The 23,656-nt window shown below is 47.0% G+C and overlaps 1 protein-coding gene across 1 annotated transcript; it reads right to left on the bottom strand.

Moving 5' to 3' along the window:
* Positions 1 to 3,215: 3,215 nt before the first annotated feature.
* On the bottom strand, positions 3,216 to 3,935 carry LOC147972532 (uncharacterized). The gene is made up of 2 exons (XM_087523124.1): positions 3,816 to 3,935; positions 3,216 to 3,455 (listed from the first exon to the last, which is right to left on the bottom strand). The coding sequence occupies exons 1-2, from the start codon at positions 3,933 to 3,935 to the stop codon at positions 3,216 to 3,218; spliced, it is 360 nt and encodes a 119-aa protein (XP_087379250.1).
* Between the last annotated feature and the right edge of the window lie 19,721 nt (positions 3,936 to 23,656).

The raw sequence follows: 23,656 nt of genomic DNA, 5'->3' as shown, positions 1-23,656 counted from the left end.
TACTAGTACCGATGAATATCGAGTTGATGAAAATGTACTATTACATGATATCCCACTAAGAAGTTGCTCAAATTAAAATGTGTTATCTGATCCCTTCCTAATTTTGCTACTTGAGTGCATTTTATTTTGTGATTTCCAGTCCTTTTTAAATTCAGGTGATTTTTTGCCATGGGAAGAAATGCTGAAATATCATCATCATAACGAACTATCATCTATTTTATTTCCTGAAACACAAACTAGCTGTGCCAGTTCAATATGTGAATTCTCATCAGTACATGGCTTCCTCCGTCGTGTGATCAATGGTCGGAGCTCACCGATGACGGAGGATGTGGAGCTTCACTACCATTCGCAGCTCCAGCCGTGGTCCGGATCATACTGAGGCTCTGGACCCTCCCTCATAAACTCACCTCGAGGACATCTATTTTATTTCCTGAAACACAAACTAGGTGTGCCAGTTTAGTATGTGAACTATCATCAGTTTGTGAAAAACACATATGGCAGTACTATGTGTGTGTGTGCAAAATAAAACCGAGTGTTTTTATTGTACAATAGTTTTGCACCAAAAGGTTATTCTGATGCGGGTGGCTAGTGTTGCAGTAGTTCAGAATGCTGAACCCACATTGATGCAGGCGCTCATGAGTAGAGGCAGGCACACCCATGAGCATTCTTCCAATGTGGTGTTCACCGCCGGTGCCACAGTCCGTTCACGGCCGATAGTTGAGGCCGTTCAATGACACAACGACGAGGTCTGGCCTTCCCCATTCCTCTTTTCATGTTGTGGCATTATCGAACTCGTGTAATGACTGATTCTGTACTGCTGTTGGTTGCATTGGTGATGCTTTTACAAGTGTGGAAACAAAGGTAGTGCCCTATTTTGCTTGTATATTAAGAGTTCGCCTACGAGTCTCCTATATGTACTAGTGATGCTACTTCATCTCTAATTGTTGTGAAATAAGGTTTTTGTTGATTTGCTTACAAGAAATGAAATATCCTTCTTGATGTTTCTTTGTTGCCAAATAAAGCTATTGTTTTATTGGCACCACCTTCTTGCATCAAGTGACACCAAACATGTTTCATTGAATGTTCGCAAGAAATGATCACACACCAAAGTGACACCCTCAGTTTAAAATTAATTTTAGATCAGTGCAATTCCTATTTTTATTCAGTACTCTTCGTGCGAATGATTCCTGGTTGCTTCTCCTATTCTGAACTTGTTGCTCAATTGCACATGTATTGCGCGAGTACTGTCCAGTCTGAAGCCAGCTACACATTCGCACATGAGTCGGTGCTCTTGAAGTGCTCTAATTAGCAATAGAAAATGACTAGGGAGTGCATCCAAAAGATAGGTGGCAAGCATGCCTGCTACGGTGTGTTGATAACTGAATTGAAGGATCTTCAGTAGATGAGCCACAAAAAAGAGAGGTGCATCCCGTACAAACAAAGAAGTGCATGCAGTACATCAGCTCAAGATCCAATGGTTCAATTATCTTATGGTTTGGCAAAATGCTTCTGTTGCAGGTTTTTTGTTTTGCTGTAATTTTATTTTATATAACAGGATGTAACACCATCTCTGAAACAAATGCATATGTTCAGTTAAGAACTTGGCATGGTGGGTGTACTATTGATAATCTAAACTTGTTTCTCTCAACTACAGAAAACATGTTACCTTTGTTGTGCTGCTCTGCAATTTCTCCAGAAAATATGGATTGTTTCGGTTTAAGTACATCTTGAATCCATGTGCCATCTTGCTATCTTTTTTGGAATCAATAAATGGCATCGACATTCCACAGAACAAATGTCAACTAGGATGTGTGTGTATGTATCAAATATGGCAGGATTTGTTCCTCGCGCCGGAGTACACCAATGCAATGATGCAGAGGCCGTGCAAATTTCTTATATCTATTGCTACAAGTTCGAGTGATAAATTACTGTAAGCTCACATGTTATTGTCCAATTAGTTCAAATGATCATTGTTTTCTTCATTGAACAAAACAAAAAGAAGTACAAATATTTATTACAAAAATCATGAAAAAAATTCAAGTTGCAAACAAAAGGAAGTACATACATTCATTGCAAAAAATGTTTGAGTTTGAACAAAACAAAAAGAAAACATCCATCAGTTCAACTAGTGAAACCATGCAAATTTAGACCTGATGGTGTTGTCAGTTTGGACGAGAAATCAAATCTAAAATTGTAATCCCAAAAAGGTTCAGTTTTATAAGTCCATGTCTTGATAGGAGGCCGTTCAAAACATCCTCACTAGTATTTATAAATGTTGGTTGCAGTACTAGTATTTACAAATTTCTTATAATTTCCACAGGTCGGAGGCCGTACAAATTTCTTATTTCTATTGCTATAAGTTCAAGTGATCAAATGCTATAAGCTCGCATATTATTCTCCAATTAGTTCAAGTGATCATTGTTCAAGTGATATGAACTTGTACATTGGCTCATCAAGGTGGTGTGCATACCATACAGAAACCTGGAGCAATTTGGCAAAAAGTATTAACATCAGTTCAAACTCGAGGATATGACAAGTTCAGAGTTTTTTTTACAAAAGTTCTAAGTTGACAAATGGGGAATGTTTATTCATATGTCTAAAAATTATTGAGCTTACATAAAGAGTGTGCACGACGGTTCGATGTTTGTGCAAGAAAGGAAAAAATGGTTTGTATTAAAAATGAAAACATCGATCAGTACGAATTTAAAACAACGATCAGTGCGAAATAAAAGAATTGACCGGTTCAAATTAAAAAATGGGTTTGAAGTAAAAACAATGATCATTCGAAATAAAAAAATGATTAGTTCAAAATAAAAGAAATGATCAGTTTGAATTAGATCAGAGAAAATAACCATTTTACTTTGCATGAATAAAAAATATATATAAGTTCGAACACAGTATGATAAACCGTTCAACTACAAACAAACGATTAGTACAAATAAAAGTTTCAGAAATTGCCATGTTTTTCATCACATGTTTAGATCGGAGAAAATAACCATTTTACTTTCCATGAATCACCATACTTGTTGCCAACAAATTTGCCATGAAGTAGAGATCACCCCTAGCAAGTTTTCTTCTGCCAACACGCATATACATACATCTAAACAGAGTGACGTCTGAGCCGAATAATGCGCTGAACTAAAGTCCAAATGTCACAAGGGCAGACATAGTGACAGTAATGCAGATTCGCTGCTAAAACATAAGTAAAATGAACCTCAAGAGCAAATCACTAGCGGACTACATTTGCACTTCCATTTATCTTCAGAAAAAACACAAAATAGAGAACTGCAGCAGACGACGGCATGAACCTCGCTGTGCTTGCAGGAGGCCGTCGGGGGGCTGCTGTCATCTTGTCCCTGGACCTGCCGCGGCTTCCTTCTCATTGGCTGTGGGCAACTGCCGCCAGAGTCGCGGACTTCTTCTTCGTGTCTGGCGGCTGGAGAGACGGAGAATACCTACAGGGTCCAGGTGTCAAATTTGGGCTTTTAAGCTGATGAACGGTCGGTGGCGTTGGGTGGACTGCAGCGTTGGGGTGAGGAACGGCCAGAACGGAGCTCCACCGGCCACCTGGCCACGGGCTCGAAATCCAGAGGCTCCGGGGTCGCGCACCCGGCCAGAACGGAGCTCCGCCGGACACCCGGCCACGGGTTCAGAATCGGGAGGCTCCGGGATAGCGCGCCCGGCCAGAACAGAGCTCCGCCGGCCACCCGGCCATGGGCTTGAAAAGTGGAACCGGACCGGCCGCTCCACTCGCTTGGGAAAGGTAGGGAGGAGGAGGAGAAGGAGGAGGAGGAGGGGGAGGGGAGGGGGCGTACGAGCATGAAGTCGTTCGAGTAGCCGAGGATCTTGGGCGCGTCGACATCCTGGTGGACGATGTCGCCGCAGGCGTCCGCCCTCGCGAGCACCGCCGCCGTCGCCCGTGCCCCGGCGCCCATCGCCGCGCCTAGGGTGGGGCCTGGGTTGCCGGGAAGAAGGCGGGCGGGTGGAGGGATCGGCGCAAGCAGCTCCGTCGATGGTTGGAGTGGTCGGCAGAACGGGGAGAGCCCTTTTATTTGCACTTTTAATAAAAAATGATCAGTTCGACGAAATGACATCATCAGTACAACGGATCAAATTCATCAGTTCAAAAAGGATAACAGAATAATATTCTGTTACGCGTAACAGAATAGCCCAGATGTATATATATATAAGCACTATTCTAATCATGGAATTAGAATAGTTATTTGGATCACAACAAGCCCTATAAGGACCCGACAGCCTCTTCCCGAACTTGCAGATGAAAAAAAAGCAACTCCCCACGCCCACCACTTCCCGTCCCCGATCCCAACCCCACCCCCACCCCCCCGATCCAGCGCCTCCCCCCACCCCCCGCCCCGGGGCAACCGCCGCCGCCCCTGGCTCCCCGCTAGAAGCTCCGCCGCCCCCACCTCCTTCCTTGGCAGAAGCGCCGCCGCCCCCAACCTCCTTTCCCTGGCAGAAGCGACGCCGCCCCCAACCTCCCTCCCCAGCAGAAGCTCCGCCGACCTCCTCCAGGGATCCGCCGCCGTCCTCCTCCCGCCCAAACTCGGTCATGCGCGCCGCCCCCTCTCCCTCCATCTCGCCGCCGGCCTCCCCTCTGCTTCCACTTGGTGGCGGCCTCTCTCCCCTGTATCCACCGTGATGACATCCTCCTTCAACCTGGATCCATGGCAGCGGCGGGGGCCTCCCTCCCCCTGGATCCACGCCAGCGACGGCGGCCTCCCTCCCCATCGATCCAACGCGGCGGCAACCTCCCCTGGATCCATGGCAAGGGCGGCCTCCCATGCCCTGGATCCCCGGCAGCAGTGGCTGTTCATTTTACACCTTGGATGATCCTTGTGATAGCACTTTATATTCCAGAAGTTAGTTTCAAAGGGCCATGTTGTAATTCAACTGACATTTTGCACGAGAATATGACAAGCTGTTTACCTCCTGATGCTCACCCTTGAACACTATTTTACAGATTGTTCCTGCCACTGCTATCCCTGATGGTTGGATGGGTCTCGATGTTGGCCCATATTGCATCAAGACTTTCGCAAGCCTTGGACACCACCAAGACTGTTATCTGGAACGGTCCTATGGGAGTCTTCGAGTTTGAGAAGTTTGCTGCATGTACTGATGTTAGTACAACATATATCACATAACGTACATTCATCTTTCTCGTATTAGTTGTTGTTGCTAATTACAGCTGTCATTGTCTCAGGCAATCGCGAAGCAGTTGGCTGAGCTTACTGGGAAGGGTGTGACGACCATCGTTGGTGGAGGTGACTCTGTTGCTGCTGTTGAGAAGGCTGGGCTGGCCGACAAGATGAGTCACATTTCGACCGGTGGTGGCGCGAGCTTGGAGCTGGTGGAAGGCAAGCCCCTCCCAGGAGTTCTCGCCCTTGACGAGGCATAGGTTGATTTGGTTTCGCCTATCAGCTTGCTGCGTGCACTTTTCTTTGGGATCTCAAATCGATGTAACGCTAGAATGTTATATGGAAACTTTGAGATATGTTTGTCGCCAATTTTTGCTAGTAGATGAGTCGTGAATAATGATCAACTTCCTCTGTGTGAGTGAAGTGATGTGATTGGAATTTAACGTACCCCTGTGGATGTGTATGGTTTTAAGCTCTGTGTCTTTGTGTCTAGTTTCCTTCTGTGTTGTTTGCTTTGTTTTAGTTTGAAATGAAACCTTGTCACGTACCGCCATGGTTTACAAGAATCATCATGACTTACACATGGGAGTCCAAAATAAAAAATAATGTTTTCCGTTTCTAAAAAACTAAAAATTAAGAAGTTCAAATTGAAAAACCAAGAAAGTCCAAATTAAAAAGTAATGTTTTCTGTTTCTAAAAAACTAAAAACGAAGAAGTTCAAATTGAAAAACCAAGAAAGTCCAAATTAAAAAATAGAGAAGTTCACTATTTAATAAAAAAGGATTTTACCCGTATCCACATAAAAACCTTGAAGTCCAAATTTAGAAAATGGGGTTGATCGGCGTCCGTTTGAATTTTTTTCCTTTTAAATACCAAATTAAAAATTATTGCTGAAAAAAATAAGAAGGTCAAACTACAATAACAGAGAAGTACAAGGTTTAAAAACACGAAAATTAAATGATTCTAAAAAACAAGGAAGTTCAAAAAAATGAACTTCTATAAATGGAATTGTTTTTTTATTTTGAAAAAAACCGAGAAGTTCAAATTAAATTAACTGAGCGGTTTAATGTTCCTATTTTATAAAAAAAATCTCATTTCAAAACCAAAAAAAACGCGAATAAACCAAGAAGTTTAGTTCGAAATAACTAAGAAGTTGTACGATGTTTATTAAAAAGTAGGATTTTTTTTCTGTTGCAAATGAATAACACCAAAATTGGATGTTTATTACAAAGTCCAAGAAGTCCAAAATGAAACAACCAGGAAGTTCAATTTTAAAAAATAGAATAGTTCAATGTATATGAAACACCCAGATTTTCCTCGTTACTAAATAATAATCCAAGAAGTTCAATTTTAAAAAACGGAGCAGTTCGATATTTATTACAAAAACTCAAAATTTTCCCGTTACTAATGGATAAACGAAGAAGTTCAGTTTGAAATAATGAAGAAGTTCGTCATTTATTAAAAAAACTCCAATTTTCCCATTTCTAAAAATACACAAAGAGGTCCAAAAATTACGAAAATGGAGCGGTTTGATGTCTATAAAAATTTAGATTTTATTTTTGTTGCTAAATGGTAGCGTCTTGTTTTTGCATTTAAAATTATTTTGGAGCAATTCAATTTTAAAAAGAAAATCAATAATTTCATTTTAAAAGAATAAAACTATGAAGTCAAATTATAAAAACAGAGAAGTTTGGATATTATATTTACATGCCCAATTTTGATGAGTGCTTTAGGAGCTAGGGCAGAAAAACAAGCACAGAGCAGTTCAAATAGATAACAGCCAGAAGTTGACGTACTACATGGCCTATGTTTCATATGAGAAAAGGTTGAACAAAAAAGCAAAGTCAAAAAAAATGTTGCTAGAAGTTCAAGTCCTCGGCCGGAGAAAATTAAAAAAAATTATTGTGAGAGGGGTTTGTACAAAAGGAATATTATTTGTGTAGCAGTAAAGAATGGATGAGAAAATTACAAACGAAAATACGTGATAGAAGTTCAACATCAAACAGCAGGAAGTTCAACTACTACACTAAATGAATTTCACATGAAAAACTTTTAAAACCGTCGCGAGTGTGAAAAAATGATCAACACGGGAAAGTTGCGTGTTCACAACAGCTTCCCATTGGTATATCACTTGCTCAATTCCGATCAGTGGATGGAGAGCTACGAGCAGTGGATGGAGAGCTACGAGCAAAAAAATCACGTGAAAAACAGAGTGAAGTTCAGGTACACGCGCTGAGAAGTTTAGGTTCTTCACGTGGTGCATTTCCGAAGAATCTGTTTCGCGATAAAGGCAGAACGAATGATCTCGCCATTTTCGAAATTACTTGAAAACGGTTAGGATTCAGAGAAAACCATCAACATGAAAAAGTTTCGCATTTTCCGTAGCTTTTCAGCGGTATATTATTTGCCCCATTCCGATAAAGTTTGTAGAAATTATGGCAAAAATACATTTTTAACCATTTTCAAAACTGACATAAAACCGTAATGAATTAGGAGAAACAATATATACAAAAAAGTTTCGCATTTCTTCAAGCTTTCCAACGCCATATCATTTGCTGCATTTGGACGTACGGTTAAAAAATTAGATCGAAAATACAAACTCGGTGGAACTTGTACCGTTTTCTAAATTACTTTTAAACCATTCAAAATTAGAAAAAACTTTTAACATAAAAAATTAGCGCATTTTCATAAGCTTTCCAACGCCATATTATTTGCCTCAATTGGATTAGCCGTTTAGAAATGGCATCGAAAATACGAACTCAGGTGTTCGGTTTATGAAATTTTACGATTTTCCGAATTACTCTTTAACCGTAGGGAATTAGAGAAAACTTTCAACATGTGGAAGGAGCGGTTTTGCAGCAGCTTTCGAACGCCATATTATTTGCCTCATTCTGATAAACGGTTTAAAAATGCAATCGAAAATACGATTCACGTTTTTTATATGAAGAAAAAACGGTTTTCAAAACTGCTCTTAAACCGCTTACATTTTGCCAAAAATTTAACTTGGGTCATGATACTGATGTCCATAGCTATCCAGCGGTATATCGCAAGCCCCATTTGGACACCTTTTTGCTGAAGTTCAACCTAGTACTCGGGGAAGGTCAGGCGCGTTACTCGGGATGTTCATGTTGTGATCAGAATATTATTCTGATCCCGTGATCAGAATAGTGTTTATGTATATATATATATATACCGGGTGTAGTTACACCCATTTCTCATGTACTATCATGTGATAATATATACTCTACTTTATTATTTTTAGTATATTTATATACTATATGTAAGATACTCCAAAGTGAATTATATGAAAAAATTGCAACTGAGTCTATAGTTTTATTGTATTTGTGAAATACGTACATATTTGTACGCGAAATGGAGAATGCACAAAATATGGTATATAGTATAAAAAAATTAGTATATACTACCTAAACATTCTTATATACTATATACTACGCGTACATACTCTTCGATGTGATAAATAGTACCTAGAACATATGAAACAAAAATGTAAGTAACGGTAGTAGGAAAAAATTATCATAAATAAATTACATTTGAAATACAAATAGTACATTCATATTGATTCACTGTGTAACATTTGGTGTAAAAGAAACAGAAAAAGGTTATAAGCAAAAAATGTCGCATTTTATGTACGTTTTACAATATGTTTTTACGTTCGTAATTTTACCTAATATTTAATATTTTTTACGGCAAGTATATATTTTCTTACGTTTTCTTTTTACGTATGAAATAAGATAAAATGTACGAAATCTAAAATTACGGTGCATTGACCTCAAAATAGAGAGGGAGTGAAGAATAACGGGATCAGAATAATATTCCGATCACAACCAGAACTGCATGAGTAACACGCCTGAACTTCCCTTTGTACGAACCCGACCTTCGGGTTATGTTCACAACCGTGTCTCTCCGCGTGAATTATTCTGATTAGTCGTGTTCTATGTGATGTAAGTGTAATCTGCAAATGTTTTTTAGCAACTAAATATCCGTTTTAAATAGGAATCTCGCTCATAGGCGGATTTTGCACTCGGGTCATGATGAACTCGTGTTTTCTGCAATTTTACTGCCTGAGTTGTTCGATCTGAACTTCCCCCTGTGCTAGGTTAAACTTCCGCCAACTTTGCCCAAAGGGGCCTTCCTATATATCGTTGGAAAGCTATGGACATGAGTATCATGACCCAAATTAAATTTTTAGCAAAATGTAAATGGTTTAAGAGCAGTTTTGAAAATCGTTTTTTCTTTACACAAAAAATGTGAATCGTAATTTCAATCACATTTCTAAACCGTTTATTGGAATGAGGCAAATAATATGGCGTTGGAAAGCTGTTGCAAAATCACTCCTTCCATATGTTGAAAGTTTTCTCTAATTCCTTATAGTTAAAGCGTAATTTGGAAAATCGTAAAATTTCGCAAACCGAACAGCTGAGTTGGTATTTTTGATACCATTTCTAAACGGCTAATCCAATTGAGGCAAATGATATGCCGTTGGAAAGCTTATGAAAATGCGCCACTTTTTCATGTTGATTTTTTTTAAATTTTGAACGGTTTAAAAGTATTTAGAAAACGGTATAAGTTCCATCGAGTTTTTATTTTCAAGCTAATTTTTAACCGTAAGCACGAATGCAGCAAATGGTATGGTGTTGGAAAGCTTGAGGAAATGCGAAACTTTTCTGTATGTATTGTTTCTCCTAATTCCTTACGGTTTTAAGTCAATTTCGAAAATGGCTGAAAACGTATTTTCGCCATAATTCCTTACGGTTTCAGGCGGAGGTTTGGCCGAGGGCCACGAGATCCGTCCTGGCGCGCTCATGTTCATCGCCGACGACTCCGCTTGGCTCCAGGAAGTGCCACTTGACGTCGAGGCTCTCCCCATCCGTGGGGCAACGCACTTTCGCGCGTGCATCCGTGGCGTCCTCCTGTGGGAGTTGTCGACTCAGTATCGGTCGGCTCCTGTGCTGACTTCCCTCCCTGCAGCCCGCCGGAGCAAACGTTCCGGTCGATCGAGGCTTCAGTGGTGGGTGAGGCATGCGGTGGCTCTCCAGTCGGCCACCCCCCAAGTCGCGGCAATCGAGCCCAACGAAACTCTCTACGGCCTGTTCAACCTGTTGACTGGCTCCGTAGAGACTGCATCCGAGTGCGACAGCAGCGACCCCGCGGCAAAAGTTTTGATGGTCAATGGACCACGCAGCCCTCCTGGCTTCACCCATGAAGACGGAGGCGATGGGGACGGTGATCCGTCGCGTGTTCACGAAGAGTACCGCCCCGAACCCCTCTCTTCGCAGCGAAGGGAAGAACTTCGTCGCCGGGACATGGATGCGCTTCACACTCCTATAGTTGGAGAAACCCCTGAGGCCCAGGCCTTGGAGGAAGCACGCCTGGCCAACTTGGCTGAGCGCACTCGACTGGAGAACCTCCAGCGCGCACTCGACGAGCGTGCTCGGCAGCGTATCCCCGAGTCCAGTCGACGCCAACTTTTTCCGCCTCCAACTCAGGTATACCGAACTCTGATCCAGAATCTCGCAGCTGCGGCCCGAATAGCGGAGTCAATCCAACCTTCCCAGTCAGAAGCTGGTCGAGGTTTGGTGCAGATTCGGGCTTTCCTCCGTGCGGCGGGAGAGCAGAATACAACAATTTCTCAATCACGGAATAGGATCCATAGCAGATCCGTGGTTGCAGACACAGTCCAGTCGGCTCACAATCCGAGATCGCGCACGAGGCGTGAAGGACGTGAGGACCGACGAGATCAGTACAGAAACCGCGAGCAGTATGATCACCGACTCGATCACGATGATCGCCGTCGAGTGCCCACGCCTCCCCCAAGGAGTGGGTCATATGTGCCTCGGCAGCATGATGACAGACGTCCTCACAGTGGTGGGCGAAGGATTCCAGTCGACCCCAGGGAGTCGGGCTTTGATGCGAGATCTATTCTCGTTCAAGGTCTGGTCGACAGAAACAGAGCTCACAAAGAAGGTCACGACAGAGATTTCCCAACCAGCAACAAAGTGCATGTCTCAGGTCCAGAGTGTTTTAGCAGAGCCATCAGGGCTGCGGTGATTCCTCCCAACTTCAGGTTGGCGACTGGAGTCAGTAAGTTCACTGGCAAGTCCAAGCCTGACACTTGGCTTGAGGATTATCGAGTGGCTGTACAGATTGGTGGTGGCAACGATGAAGTGGCCATGAAGCACCTTCCTTTGATGTTGGAGGGCTCGGCCAGGGCGTGGCTGAATCAGTTAGCGCCTGGTAGTATTTATACTTGGGAAGATCTTGCCCGAGTATTTGTCAGAACATTTGAAGGTACTTGCAAACGGCCAGTAGGGCTGACAGAATTGCAGTGTTGCATTCAGAAACCGAATGAAACTTTGAGAGATTATATCCAGAGATGAATCATGTTGCACCACACAGTGGAGAATGTGTCGGATCACCAGGCAATTTGTGCCTTCAAAGAAGGCGTTAAAATATCGGGAGTTGAATCCGAAATTCGGTCGGACAGGAGATATGACTCTGACTCGGATGATGGAGATTGCCACCAAGTACACCAATGGTGAAGAAGAAGACCGACTCCGGAGTGGCAAGCACAAAGCAGTCGCCCACGAAACCAGAGGAGGGAACTCCAGTCGGAAGTAGAAACGCAAAGCCGAGCCAGCCGCACCTGGTGAAGCCTTAGCCGTGACTCAAGGAAAGTTCAAAGGGAAACCCAAAGGGCCGTGGAACCCCAAGAAAGTAAAAGATCAAGATGGAAATGATGTGCTGGATTTGCCATGCCACATTCACACCAAAAAAGATGAAGAGGGTAATTTCATTTACCCGAAGCATATCACTCGACAGTGTCGACTCCTAATCCAGCAATTCTGAGAGAAACAGCCCAAGGAAAAGGAGAAGGAAGTGGACAAAGTTGAGGATGAGGAGGAGGACGATGATGGTTACCCCCACGTCAATTCCACTCTGATGATTTTCGCTGATGTTGAGAGTAAGAGTCGACTGAAAGTCATCAACAGAGAAGTGAACATGGTTGCTCCGGTGACACCCAGTTATTTGAAGTGGTCTCAGACTGCCATTACCTTCGACCAGTCCGATCACCCAGCGCACATAGCTACCCCTGGGAGGCAAGCGCTGGTGGTCAACCCAGTAGTCGAAGGCACTCGATTGACTAAGGTTCTGATGGATGGTGGCAGTGGTCTGAATATACTATATGCAGAGACGTTGAAAGGAATGGGCATTACGATGTCCAGACTCAGTGAAAGTAATATGAGTTTCATGGAGCTATTCCTGGCAAGAAGGCTGCATCACTCAGTCAAATCTCCCTTGATGTAGTTTTCAGTGATTCCAAGAATTTATCGCAAAGAAAAGTTGACATTTGAAGTTGTGGATTTCCAGAGTGCTTATCATGCTATTCTAGGCAGGCCAGCTTATGCACGTTTTATGGCTCGACCATGTTACGTGTACCTCAAATTGAAGATGCCTGGCCCTAAAGGGGTGATCACCATCACTGGAAGTCGGAAGAAGGCAGAAGAGTGCTTCCAGAAGGGCTCAAAGATCACCGATGCACAGATGGCAGTAGTGGAGTTGCAGGAGTATAAAAAAATGCAGATCCGAGTGATTTGTTGCGAGCTAAGAAGCCTACCACAGATTCAGCATTCTAGTCATCTGGTGAAACGAAGACGATTCATATTCATCCAATGGATCTCGATGCTGCTCCGACTCACATTTCAACAACACTCGACTCCAAATAGGAAAAAGCGCTCGTCCAGTTCCTCCGTGAGAACTGGGACATCTTTGCATGGAAACCTTCTGACATGCCAGGTGTTCCCAGGGGACTGGCTGAGCATCGTTTACGAGTCGACCCAAAGGTGAAACCAGTCAAAGAACATCTTCGACGGTCCGCCTTACAAAAGAGGAAGGAAATCGGTGAAGAAGTAGCTCGGCTTCTGGCAGCTGAGTTTATCCGAGAGATTTACCACTCCGAGTGGTTAGGTAATGTTGTCATGGTCCCAAAGAAGGACGACTCACTTCGCATGTGCATCGAATTCAAACATATCAATCGGGCCTGCTCGAAAGATCACTTTCCTCTCCCTCGCATCGACCAAATAGTCGACTCGACTGCAGGGTGTGAGCGTTTGTCCTTTTTGGACGCTTATTCACTACAAAAAAAGACACATCCGTGACATTTTGGGCCGAACGAAATTATTTTCTGTCACACATATGACACTTCTATGACGATAATTGTGACAAAACCCGGTATCATCATAGATGTGGTGGGCTCCTACTTCTATGACAAAAAATCATGACAGAAAATGGGCTTTTCGTCCTGGGCGGGCCGGAGATGCAGCTGCATGACATTCTTTGGGCCGTCCATGATGGAAAAAATCGTGGTAGAAGCGAGGGGGAGGAAAATTTCGGGGAGTTCCCAGTTACGGTGGGAGGTCGGGGGCCGAGCGATGCGCGTTTCTCTCGTACACGTACGCGCGTCTGTGGGAGGCGTTGGCTCTAACTGAACCCGAGCGAGGCGTTGGGCTCTAACTGAACTCGAGCGATTGCACTGCAGGCTACGCATTACTGAACCCGAGCGATCGATCGATGGCTGTTAAGTGAACTCGATCGAGCGATTCCTTTGCTACTGCTGCTAACTGAAACCGATCGATGGGATGAACAGTGAGCGTTGCGGGGGGGGGGGGGGGTTGGATGAACAGTGAGTGGTGGCGTTACCTTTGGATGAACATGACCCCGTGGTGTGGTGGAGGGCTGGATAAACAGTAGGCGGTGGAGGGGTGCCCGTGAGGGGTGGATGAACAGGACCCTGTGGTGTGGAGGGCTGGATGAACAGTAGGCGGTGGAGGGGTGGTTGAACAGGACCCCGTGGTGTGGAGGGCTGGATGAACAGTAGACAGTGGAGGGGTGCCCGTGGAGGGGTGGTTGAACAGGACCCCGTGGTGTGGAGGGTTGGATGAACAGTAGACGGTGGAGGGGTGGTTGAACAGTAGCTGGTGGAGTAGTGCGCGGTGGAGGCTGGATGAACAGGAGCCTGTGGAGGCTGGATGAACAGGAGCCCGTGGAGGCTGGAGGAGGTCGACGGTGGAGATGAACAATATCCCGTGGAGTCCCGTTTTGCAGTACGCCACACCCCTCCCGATGAACATGACCCCCGTTTCGACCGTAGCGCTCCAACACAAGTCCGTTTCCTCCGTTTTGCGATACGCCACACCCCTCTCGATCAACAGGACCCCCGTTTCGACCATAGGATGTCCATTTCCTCCGTTTTGCGGTACGCTACACCTCTCCCGATCAACAGGATCCCCGTTTCGACCGTAGGAGGTCCGTTTCCTCCGTTTTGCGGTACGCCACACCCCTCCCGATGAACAGGATCCCGTTTCGAATGTGGCCGGTCGAACACAAGGCCGTTTCCTCCGTTCTGCGGTACGCCAGGCCTCGTTTCTATCGCCTGTTCCGTCCAAGCCCTCCCGATGAACACGACGCATTCCGTTGCCTCCCCATGAACACGACGCATTCCGTTGCCTCCCCATGAACACGACGACGACGCTGTTTCTCCGTTCCGACCCAGCCATGTACACGAGCCCTGGCCATACGTATGCGCGAGTAGGCGTTCGAGACCCCGCTCGTATGTACAATATGTGGACGTATTTTCTTTCTTGCACCCTGGCCGCTGTACGTACGTGTACGTGCTACATGCGCGCCTCTACTACGACACATGCGCGCCTCTACATCGACCAGTATGTACCTGCACATTCGCGTCCAAAATGACAACGCTACGTACGCTTCGACCAGGTGGGTCCCGACCATCAGGCACTTCCTTGCCTGTGAAGATGTAGCTGGTGGGTTCCAGCAGTCAGGGGGAGAATCGTTTTTTTTGCCCGGACGCACGTCCTTGCGTGCGAAGGTGTATGAGGGAGTCCTGGATTAGGGGGTCTCCGGACAGCCGGACTATATCCTTTGGCCGGACTGTTGGACTATGAAGATGCAAGATTGAAGACTTCGTCTCGTGTCCGGATAGGAGTCTACTTGGCATGGAAGGCAAGCTAGGCAATACAGATATGTATATATCCTCCTTTGTAACCGACCTTGTGTAACCCTAGCCCCTTCCGGTGTCTATATAAACCGGAGGGTTTTAGTCCATAGGACAACATACAATCATACCATAGGCTAGTTTCTAGGGTTTAGCCTCTCCGATCTAGCGGTAGATCAACTCTTGTAATACTCATATCACCAAGAATAAATCAAGCAGGACGTAGGGTTTTACCTCCATCAAGAGGGCCCGAACCTGGGTAAAACATCGTGTCCCCTGCCTCCTGTTACCATCCTCCTTAGACGCACAGTTCGGGACCCCCTACCCGAGATCCGCCGGTTTTGACACCGACATTGGTGCTTTCATTGAGAGTTCCTCTGTGTCGTCGCCGTTAGGCTTGATGACTCCTACTATCATCAATAGCGATGCAGTCTAGGGTGAGACTTTTCTCCCCGGACAGATCTTTGTGTTTGGCGGCTTCGCACTGCGGGCCAACTCGCTTGGCCATCTGGAGCAGATCGAAAGTTACGCCCCTGGCCACTAGGTCAGGTTTGGAAGCTTAAACTACACGGCCGATATCCGCGAAGACTTAATCTTCGACAGATTCGAGCCCCTGCCTTGTGCGCCACGCGGTCACAATGAGTATGATTTAGCTCTACCATCGGACATTGTTCAGGAGATCGCACCGGCAGCCGCTTCGACCCTCAATTCGGACCCAGTTGCGCCATCCATGAACGGGTGGATAGACCCCGCCACGGAGGCCGTATCCTTTGCGGCGATCGAGCCGAATATCGACCTTACCCTTCACGAGAGCCGTGTTGCCAAACTGCCGGATTCTTCTCCGGACACGGACTCCGAACCACCTGCGCCCGTTCCTGTCGAATCCGATTGGGCGCCGATCATGGAGTTTACCTCCACGGATATTTTTCAGCACTCGCCCTTTGGCGACATACTGAACTCATTAAGGTCTCTCTCCTTGTCAGGAGAGTCCTGGCTGAACTACGTCCGGCAGGATTGGGATGCGGATGACGAAGAAATTCGCCGCCCACCCACCACCCACTTAGTAGCCACTGTCGGTGAGTTAACCGACATGCTCGACTTCGACTCTGAAGGCATCGACGGTATGGACGACGATGCGGGAGGCGAAGAGGAACCACTGCCCACAGGGCACTGGACGCCCACTTCATGACATGACGTATACATGGTGGACACACCTAAAGAAAATAACTACGAGGAACGAAAGGACGCAGCGAAGGGTTGTTCCCTCGAGAAGCAGTCAAAGCGGCGGCGTAAATGCCGCTCCAAATCCCACCTCGGCAGAAATAACGATCACATAGACCCAGCGTTAGAGCAGGGTGAACCATTGCCCGACCATGGCAACACAGAAAATCAAGCCGAACAACCCATCCCCGTCGAAGATAATAGTCCGTACGACATCACACTGGACAGGCGCCAGGAGCAACATAATGCCCACCAAAGGCTTGTTTCCACGACGAGGAGTCTGAAAAAACAGAAGCAAAGGCTCAAGGCTGCACAAGACACACTCAAAATCAAATGGAGTGAAGTACTCAACACTGCAGCGAAATACGACAGTAATCGCCACACCAAGAGCTATCCAAAGCGAAAGTTGCTACCTGAATTTGATGAGGAGGCCTTAGATCCTCCACAATTAAAAAATAAAATGGCCATCTGGCCGGATAGATGACCTCATAGCCAACATAAAGCGGCAATCGACGCCACACATAAACCAGTACGCGATCCACGTAAGGGCTCGCATCAAAAGGACGGCGCAACCAGATCCATCTACGGGCCACGCAGGCGCGCTCCAACATACAATGCAACACAACAAACATCCGAACACCACGGTACACCCAAATACAGGGGTGCCGCACACCCTCTATGTTTCACCGACGAGGTGCTGGATCATGAATTTCCAGAGGGATTCAAACCCGTAAACATAGAGGCGTACGACGGAACAACAGACCCTGAGGTCTGGATTGAGGACTACATCCTCCATATCCATATGGCTCGAGGAGATGATCTCCACGCCATCAAGTACTTACCCCTCAAGCTCAAAGGGCCAGCTAGGCACTGGCTTAAAAGCCTCCCCGAAAACTCCATCGGAAGCTGGGAAGAGCTCGAAGATGCCTTTCGAGCAAATTTTCAAGGGACACATGTCCGACCACCGGATGCAGACGATTTAAGTCATATAACTCAACAGCCCGGTGAGTCAGCCTGAAAACTTTGGAACAGGTTCCTCACTAAAAAGAACCAAATAGTTGACTGTCCGGACGCTGAAGCCTTAGCAGCCTTCAAGCATAGAGTTCGAGACGAATGGCTTGCCAGACACCTCGGTCAAGAAAAGCCGAGAACAATGGCAGCATTAACAAGCCTCATGACCCGTTTTTGCGCGGGCGATGACAGCTGGTTAGCCCGATGCAGCACCAGCGACCCAAGTACATCCGAAGTCAGGGATGGAAACGGGAAATTACGATGCAGCAAGAATAAGCGCCGGAATAAAGAAGATAGCCCGAAGAGCATGGCGGTAAACGCCGGATTCAGAAGCTCTCGGCCAGGGCAACAGAAGCCGCCCTCCAAAGGCAACAGAGATGAATTGTCCAGCCTAAAAAAAATTTTGGACCAAATATGTCAGATCCATAGCACCCCTGATAAACCTGCAAATCATACCCACAGAGAATGTTGGGTCTTCAAACAGTCCGGCAAGTTCAATGCCGAACACAAGGGGCAGGATACACCAAGTGAAGACGAGGACGAACCTCGCAAGGAAAGCATAGGGGAGTAGAAGAAATTCCCACCAGAAGTCAAAATAGTCAACGTATTACACGTGATAAAAGGGAGAAACAAAGCGACACCTTTAGAGGAACATGCCCCAGGGCCTATCACCGCGGAGCTCCGCCACTGGTCGTCCCAACCGATCACCTTCGACCATCAGGATTACTCGGCAAGTATCCGGCGTGCAGGATGGGCTGCCTTGGTATTAGATCCAATAATTGACGGATACCACTTCACCCGAGTCCTGATGGACGGCGGCAGCAGTTTAAATCTGATATATCAGGACACAGTACGCAAAATGGGGATAGACCCAACAAAAATTTGCCGCAGCAATGCTACCTTTAAAGGAGTAACGCTAGGCCCGGAGGCTCACTGCAGGGGCTCCCTGCTACTAGAGGTTATATCCGGCTTCCCCGATAACTTCCGCAGTGAAAATTTAACTTTCCACGTCGCTCCGTTCCAAAGTGGCTATCAAGCACTACTCGGACGCGAAGCTTTCGCTCGCTTTAACGCAATACCGCATTACGCTTCCCTCAAGCTCAAGATGCCCGGTCCACGCGACGTCATTACAGTAAATGGAAATATTGAGCGCTCCTTGTGCGCCAAAGACGGTGCGGCCGCCTTGGCCGCTGCACACTAAACAGCCTCACTAACTCAAGCATTTGACAGGTCGTTAAGACCACGGACACGGCTAGACGAGTCCGGCTCAGCTATATGTAATTAATATAGGTTTGATGGCTATACCCCTATTACAATACAAGGGGCTCAACGCGTGCGCTAAAGTGACAATAAGTCTCACCTTTACTCATTTTCAACTATATATTGTTTATTTAGTATAACTTAACTTTTGCACGGCAACTTTTCAGTTAAGTTCCTCTCTTTTTCAGATGACCATCATGCTACACCCGTACAGGATACGGCACAATAGAGACACAGGCGCAGACGTGCAGCAGGGACCCGTTCCAAGGATTCTTTGTAGATTAAGACCCTGCGTAAACCTTTTTTACTGTCTCTTGTTGAGTTACATCCCTCGGATTCTCATTACAACCGAGAAGGATGCTGACGTCTTGGCATGTGGCCATGCCAGAATAATGCACGTACCTGGACACCAGGGGCTTATTACAAAGGGTACTGTTTAGACCCGGTTTACACCATAAAGACCGAATACCTTAGGGAGTGTTCGGCGTCGCGAGTTTGGCCTTATATGCATCAGCTCCGAATCATGTCTTTGGTCAAATGTTGGGTTTGCCCGGCTCCTGTGTTTTGCTGCCTTACGTTCCGCTCTATCGTCTAAGGCGGCACCAGGAGAACTACTGCGATTGTGCCCTGGTTCATCCGAACGAGCACCTCAGTAGAGAAAGCCGAAAACTGACTGTCATGATATAGCGTGAGACTGGTCAACCACTCGATGACCTATTGGAATCTTCGGGATTCCTCCGCATTAACGAAGGGCCGTTTCTTGGCCAGGCATGTACGCACCCCGATTCCGGACGAGTGCGGAGCCACCAGGGGCTATATAGTAGCCCCACTGTCAAACTCCTATGGCTAAGTGAAAGTGTTAAAGCATTATAGTCCGGTTGCCTAGTTCGCTGCACTATCACCTCCTTATTAGGACCAAGACATTGGATTAAGTGTCAATACGTGTCTTCTGTGAACACCCCCGCATTATATGCGTGGGGGCTGAAGCCGACGACTGCAATCTTTCAGGTTATACACATGTATACATAAACGGCCGCACAGGAGGCATCACAATACTTTCGGGCAAAAGTATAAATACAGCCTTGATAAATTCAATAAAACGTTGTTTTTACAATGGGAATACATGTCACTCAAACATAACATTCTTCGAGCACTGGACCTCTATCGCACGAGCGCCCTCAAGAACTTCTTCAAAATAGTGCTCGGCAGCCACTCGGCCTATGGCCGAACCCTGCGCCGCGACAGTGGTGGCATCCATCTTCGCCCAGTATGTTTTGAAACGGGCAAGGGCATCCGCGAGCCTTCTATGCACGCCGATCTCTTCATCGCATTAATGCGCGGCACTGCACCAAGGAACTGCTGCACCAAGCTAAAAATAGCTGTTCGGCTTTGGCCTTTCCGGCCACAGATGATCCACGACAGACCTCATTGCGAGTCCGGACAATCTATTGAGTTCGGCCCATTCGACAAGCTGATCAGTCAATGGAAGCGGACGCTCTGGAACGTTAAACTGTGACCAGAACAGCTTGTCCACTTCACGATCTGTCTGATCTCGGAAGTATTTGGCCGCATCAACAGCGCTCGCCGCTAAGTCCAGATATGCATCGGCCGAACTCCACAATCGATCCAGAGGGGCATACCGTGGATCGCCGAACTTCCTCCGCAGCATAAAGGGCTTCCCAGCCACAATGTCCCCGGCTTCACGCAGTTCCTCCTTCTTCGCTCTCATTGCAGAGCGGGTGTCTTTGGTCGCCATTGTGGCCTTTTCAAGGTCCGTAGCCTTCGCCCGGTTTTCTTCTTCAAGAAACTGGCAGCGGTCAGCAGTGTCTTTTAACTTCACATCCATTTTGGCCATTTTCTCTTTTCTCTCGCTATGAGCAGCCTTCTCGGCTTTCAACTCTTCGGCCGCCTTCAAAGTGGCCGCTTACTACTCCTTGCTTGCTCCTTGGCTTGGGCAAGCTCCGCCCGCAAGGCCTCCACGGTGGCAGCTCCATTTGCAGTCACAACATATTAAAGATACTGGCATTACGCTGCTCTTACTATGTGACATCCACTATAAATATCACCTACCCTGGGCCTCGTCAAGCCACTTGTTAAGAAGCTCGATGTCGGCATCTGCCGCATCCAGTTGCCGCTTTAGTTCGGCAACCCCATCAGTCCGGCTAGCCACCGGAGCTCCAGACACCTACACATAAAGGCAGTCTGGTTATTACCAGGGACTACGATCCTCTGTTCGCCGCTGTTCTCGACGACAACCAGAGTCTCAGGGACTACTATCTACACAGGGCACACCTAAAAATGTGCGGATGCATATCATTTCATGTACCTCAAAGCCCGTCAGTAGACTCATAAAGGCTTCATGCAACCCGCTTTCGGCGGACGAAATCCTTTCAATCACCATACCCATCAATGTATGGTGCTCTTCTGAGATAGTGGCTCGCCCTAGCAGATCCCTCAGTGCGTCCGACCGCATACTAGACGGTGCCGGATTCTTTTGGTTGCTCTCTTCAAGAGCCGGATACCGAGGGCTTCGGGTGACCATGGGATTACCTTCTGGCCTTGCTGGATCCGGAGAAACTCTCCGTGATGACACTTCAAGGTCGCCCGCTTCTTGAGCCGGGGAGTCTGGGGGAGGCGTTTCACTCTCCATCATCTCCGGAAGAAGATCCCCTGAAGATGAGCTCTACTGAGAAGGGCTCAGATCCGAACTGCAACATAGATGCTTCGGTTATCTTCCTCAGAAGTAAGGTAGAATATCTTCACTATTTAAGTATTTTGTGATTACTTACATCTTGTTAGAGGGCTGATCCCCGCACGGACTCTATGCGGCAAGAGCACCCCCCGAGGCGGGACCCTCTGCTGGAGTTTTCTTCTCCCGTTTGGAAACCTTGGTTTCCGAGTCATCATAGGTAGTCCTCTTCCTCCCCCGGGGCGAGGAAATATCAGATTCCTTCCCTTGGTTATCCTCCCTCACGGAGGCGCTCGTTCCCTCGGTTGGAATAGGTAGCGGTGGGGGCCCACTTTCGCCCTCTTTATTCCCCCCTTCATCTTCATTTGAGGTCACCAGGCAAGGTGCTGGCTCGAGCATCTTTTCCAGCACCGGATTGTCCAAGCCTTCGGGAAGGGGGGCCGAACACCGGATCATCTTCGCCTTTGTTATCCAGTCCTGGTCAAAAAGCAATTCTTCAGAATGATGTCATGATAAAGGAAAGACAGTGTGTTCGGCTAGAGGATTACTTACTTGGGCCGCGGTGCGGTTGCTGCTCAGGCCACGTCCTCGGAGATGTCCGGACACTCTATTTGGGTTCCGAAGAACGACTTGTACATCCCCTCGTGCGTCAGGCCGAGGAAATTCTGAATAGCGCACGGTCCTTCTGGGTTGAATTCCCACAAGCGGAGGGGCCGGCGTTTGCAAGGCTAGACTTGACGAACCAGCATGACTTGCACTACCATAACCAAACTAAAATCTCCCTCGAAGAGATCCCGGATGCAGCTCTGCAGTATGGGCACATCCTTGGCTGGACCCCAGCTCAGCCCCCTGCTGATCCATGACATCAGTTGTGGTGGAGGGCCCGAGCAAAAGGCGGGGGAAACTACCCACTTGGCACTTCTGGGAGCAGTGATGTAGAACCACTCCCATTGCCATAATCCGGACACCTCTGGAAAGGAACCTTTTGTCCACGGAGCTTCGGCAACCTTGCTTATTAATGCACCCCCGAACGCTGCATACTGCCCTTCGACCGTCTTCGGCTTCACATCAAAGGTCTTGAGCCACAGGCCAAAGTGAGGGGTAATGCGGAGGAAGGCCTCACATACGACAATAAATGCCGAGATGTGGAGAAAGGAATCCGGGGCTAGATCATGGAAATCAAGCCCGTAATAGAACATCAAACCCCTTACAAAGGGATCCAGAGTGAGGCCTAGTCCTCGGAGGAAGTGGCAGATGAACACGACGTCTTCATTGGGTTCAGGAGTAGGGACGACCTGCCCTCGGGCGGGCAGCCGATGTGAGACTTCGGCGGTCAGGTATCTTGCCTCCCTCAACTTCTTGATATCCTCTTCCGTGACGGAGCAGGGCATCCACCGGCCCTGGAGGCTGGATCCGGACATGATTGAAGATCCGAAGCACCTGACCTAGGCTTTGAGTGTTAGAACTCGAGGCGGGGGAGGGATTCGATTGAGCACGGGAGGTAAAAAGTAAAAGCCTTGACCCTTTATAAAGAGGGTGAATATCAAGCGTCCTCCCCGTGGCCGTTTGGGACTTGCCTAAAATCTAGGAGTCCTAGGCATGGTTGGGTTACCCACGACCGTATTGATGAGAATCCCGTAATAAGGGGGACATGATCTCTGCTTTGACAAGACGTGTCAAGAAACTGCCTCGCGCTATGTGCGGGGCTAGTTAAAGAAAAACGGTTCGAATAATCACCGAGCCATGGCGTGATGTCATGTTGCCAAAACGGGTCAGCAGATTAGATTTGTGGAAATATTATTCTCTCTACGGTGGTATGTGGAACTTATTTTGCAGGGTTTTACACTATTCTTGTATTCAAATTCTTCCGTGGTGTATTCGGAGGAGGCACCCGCCTTGCAATGCCGAAGACAATACTGCGCGCCGGACTCATCGTCATTGAAGCCGGGTTCAGGGGCTACTGAGGGAGTCCTGGATTAGGGGGTCTCCGGACGGCCGGACTATATCCTTTGGCCAGACTGTTGGACTATGAAGATGCAAGATTGAAGACTTCGTCTCGTGTCCGGATAGGACTCTACTTGGCGTGGAAGGCAAGCTAGGCATTACGGATATTTATATCTCCTCCTTTGTAACCGACCTTGTGTAACCCTAGCCCCTTCCGGCGTCTATCTAAACCGGAGGGTTTTAGTCCGTAGGACAACATACAATCATACCATAGGCTAGCTTCTAGGGTTTAGCCTCTCCGATCTCGCGGTAGATCAACTCTTGTAATACTCATATCACCAA

The sequence above is a fragment of the Triticum urartu genome, chromosome 5A, assembly GCF_056163025.1.
Source record: "Triticum urartu cultivar PI428250 chromosome 5A, HENAU_Tu73, whole genome shotgun sequence".
In the NCBI taxonomy this organism is placed as follows: Eukaryota; Viridiplantae; Streptophyta; class Magnoliopsida; order Poales; family Poaceae; genus Triticum; species Triticum urartu.
Note: the sequence above shows the minus strand (reverse complement) of the source record. Positions and strands in the feature narration are given on the sequence as shown.

What these genes read in the sequence shown, in the direction of transcription:
- LOC147972532 (XM_087523124.1), bottom strand. Translation starts at nt 3,935, where the DNA reads ATGGGCGCCGGGGCACGGGCGACGGCGGCGGTGCTCGCGAGGGCGGAC. An exon ending in ACTCGAACGACTTCATGCTC is followed by an intron (nt 3,456 to 3,815) that starts GTACGCCCCCTC and finishes TGGACCCTGTAG; the next exon opens with GTATTCTCCGTCTCTCCAGC.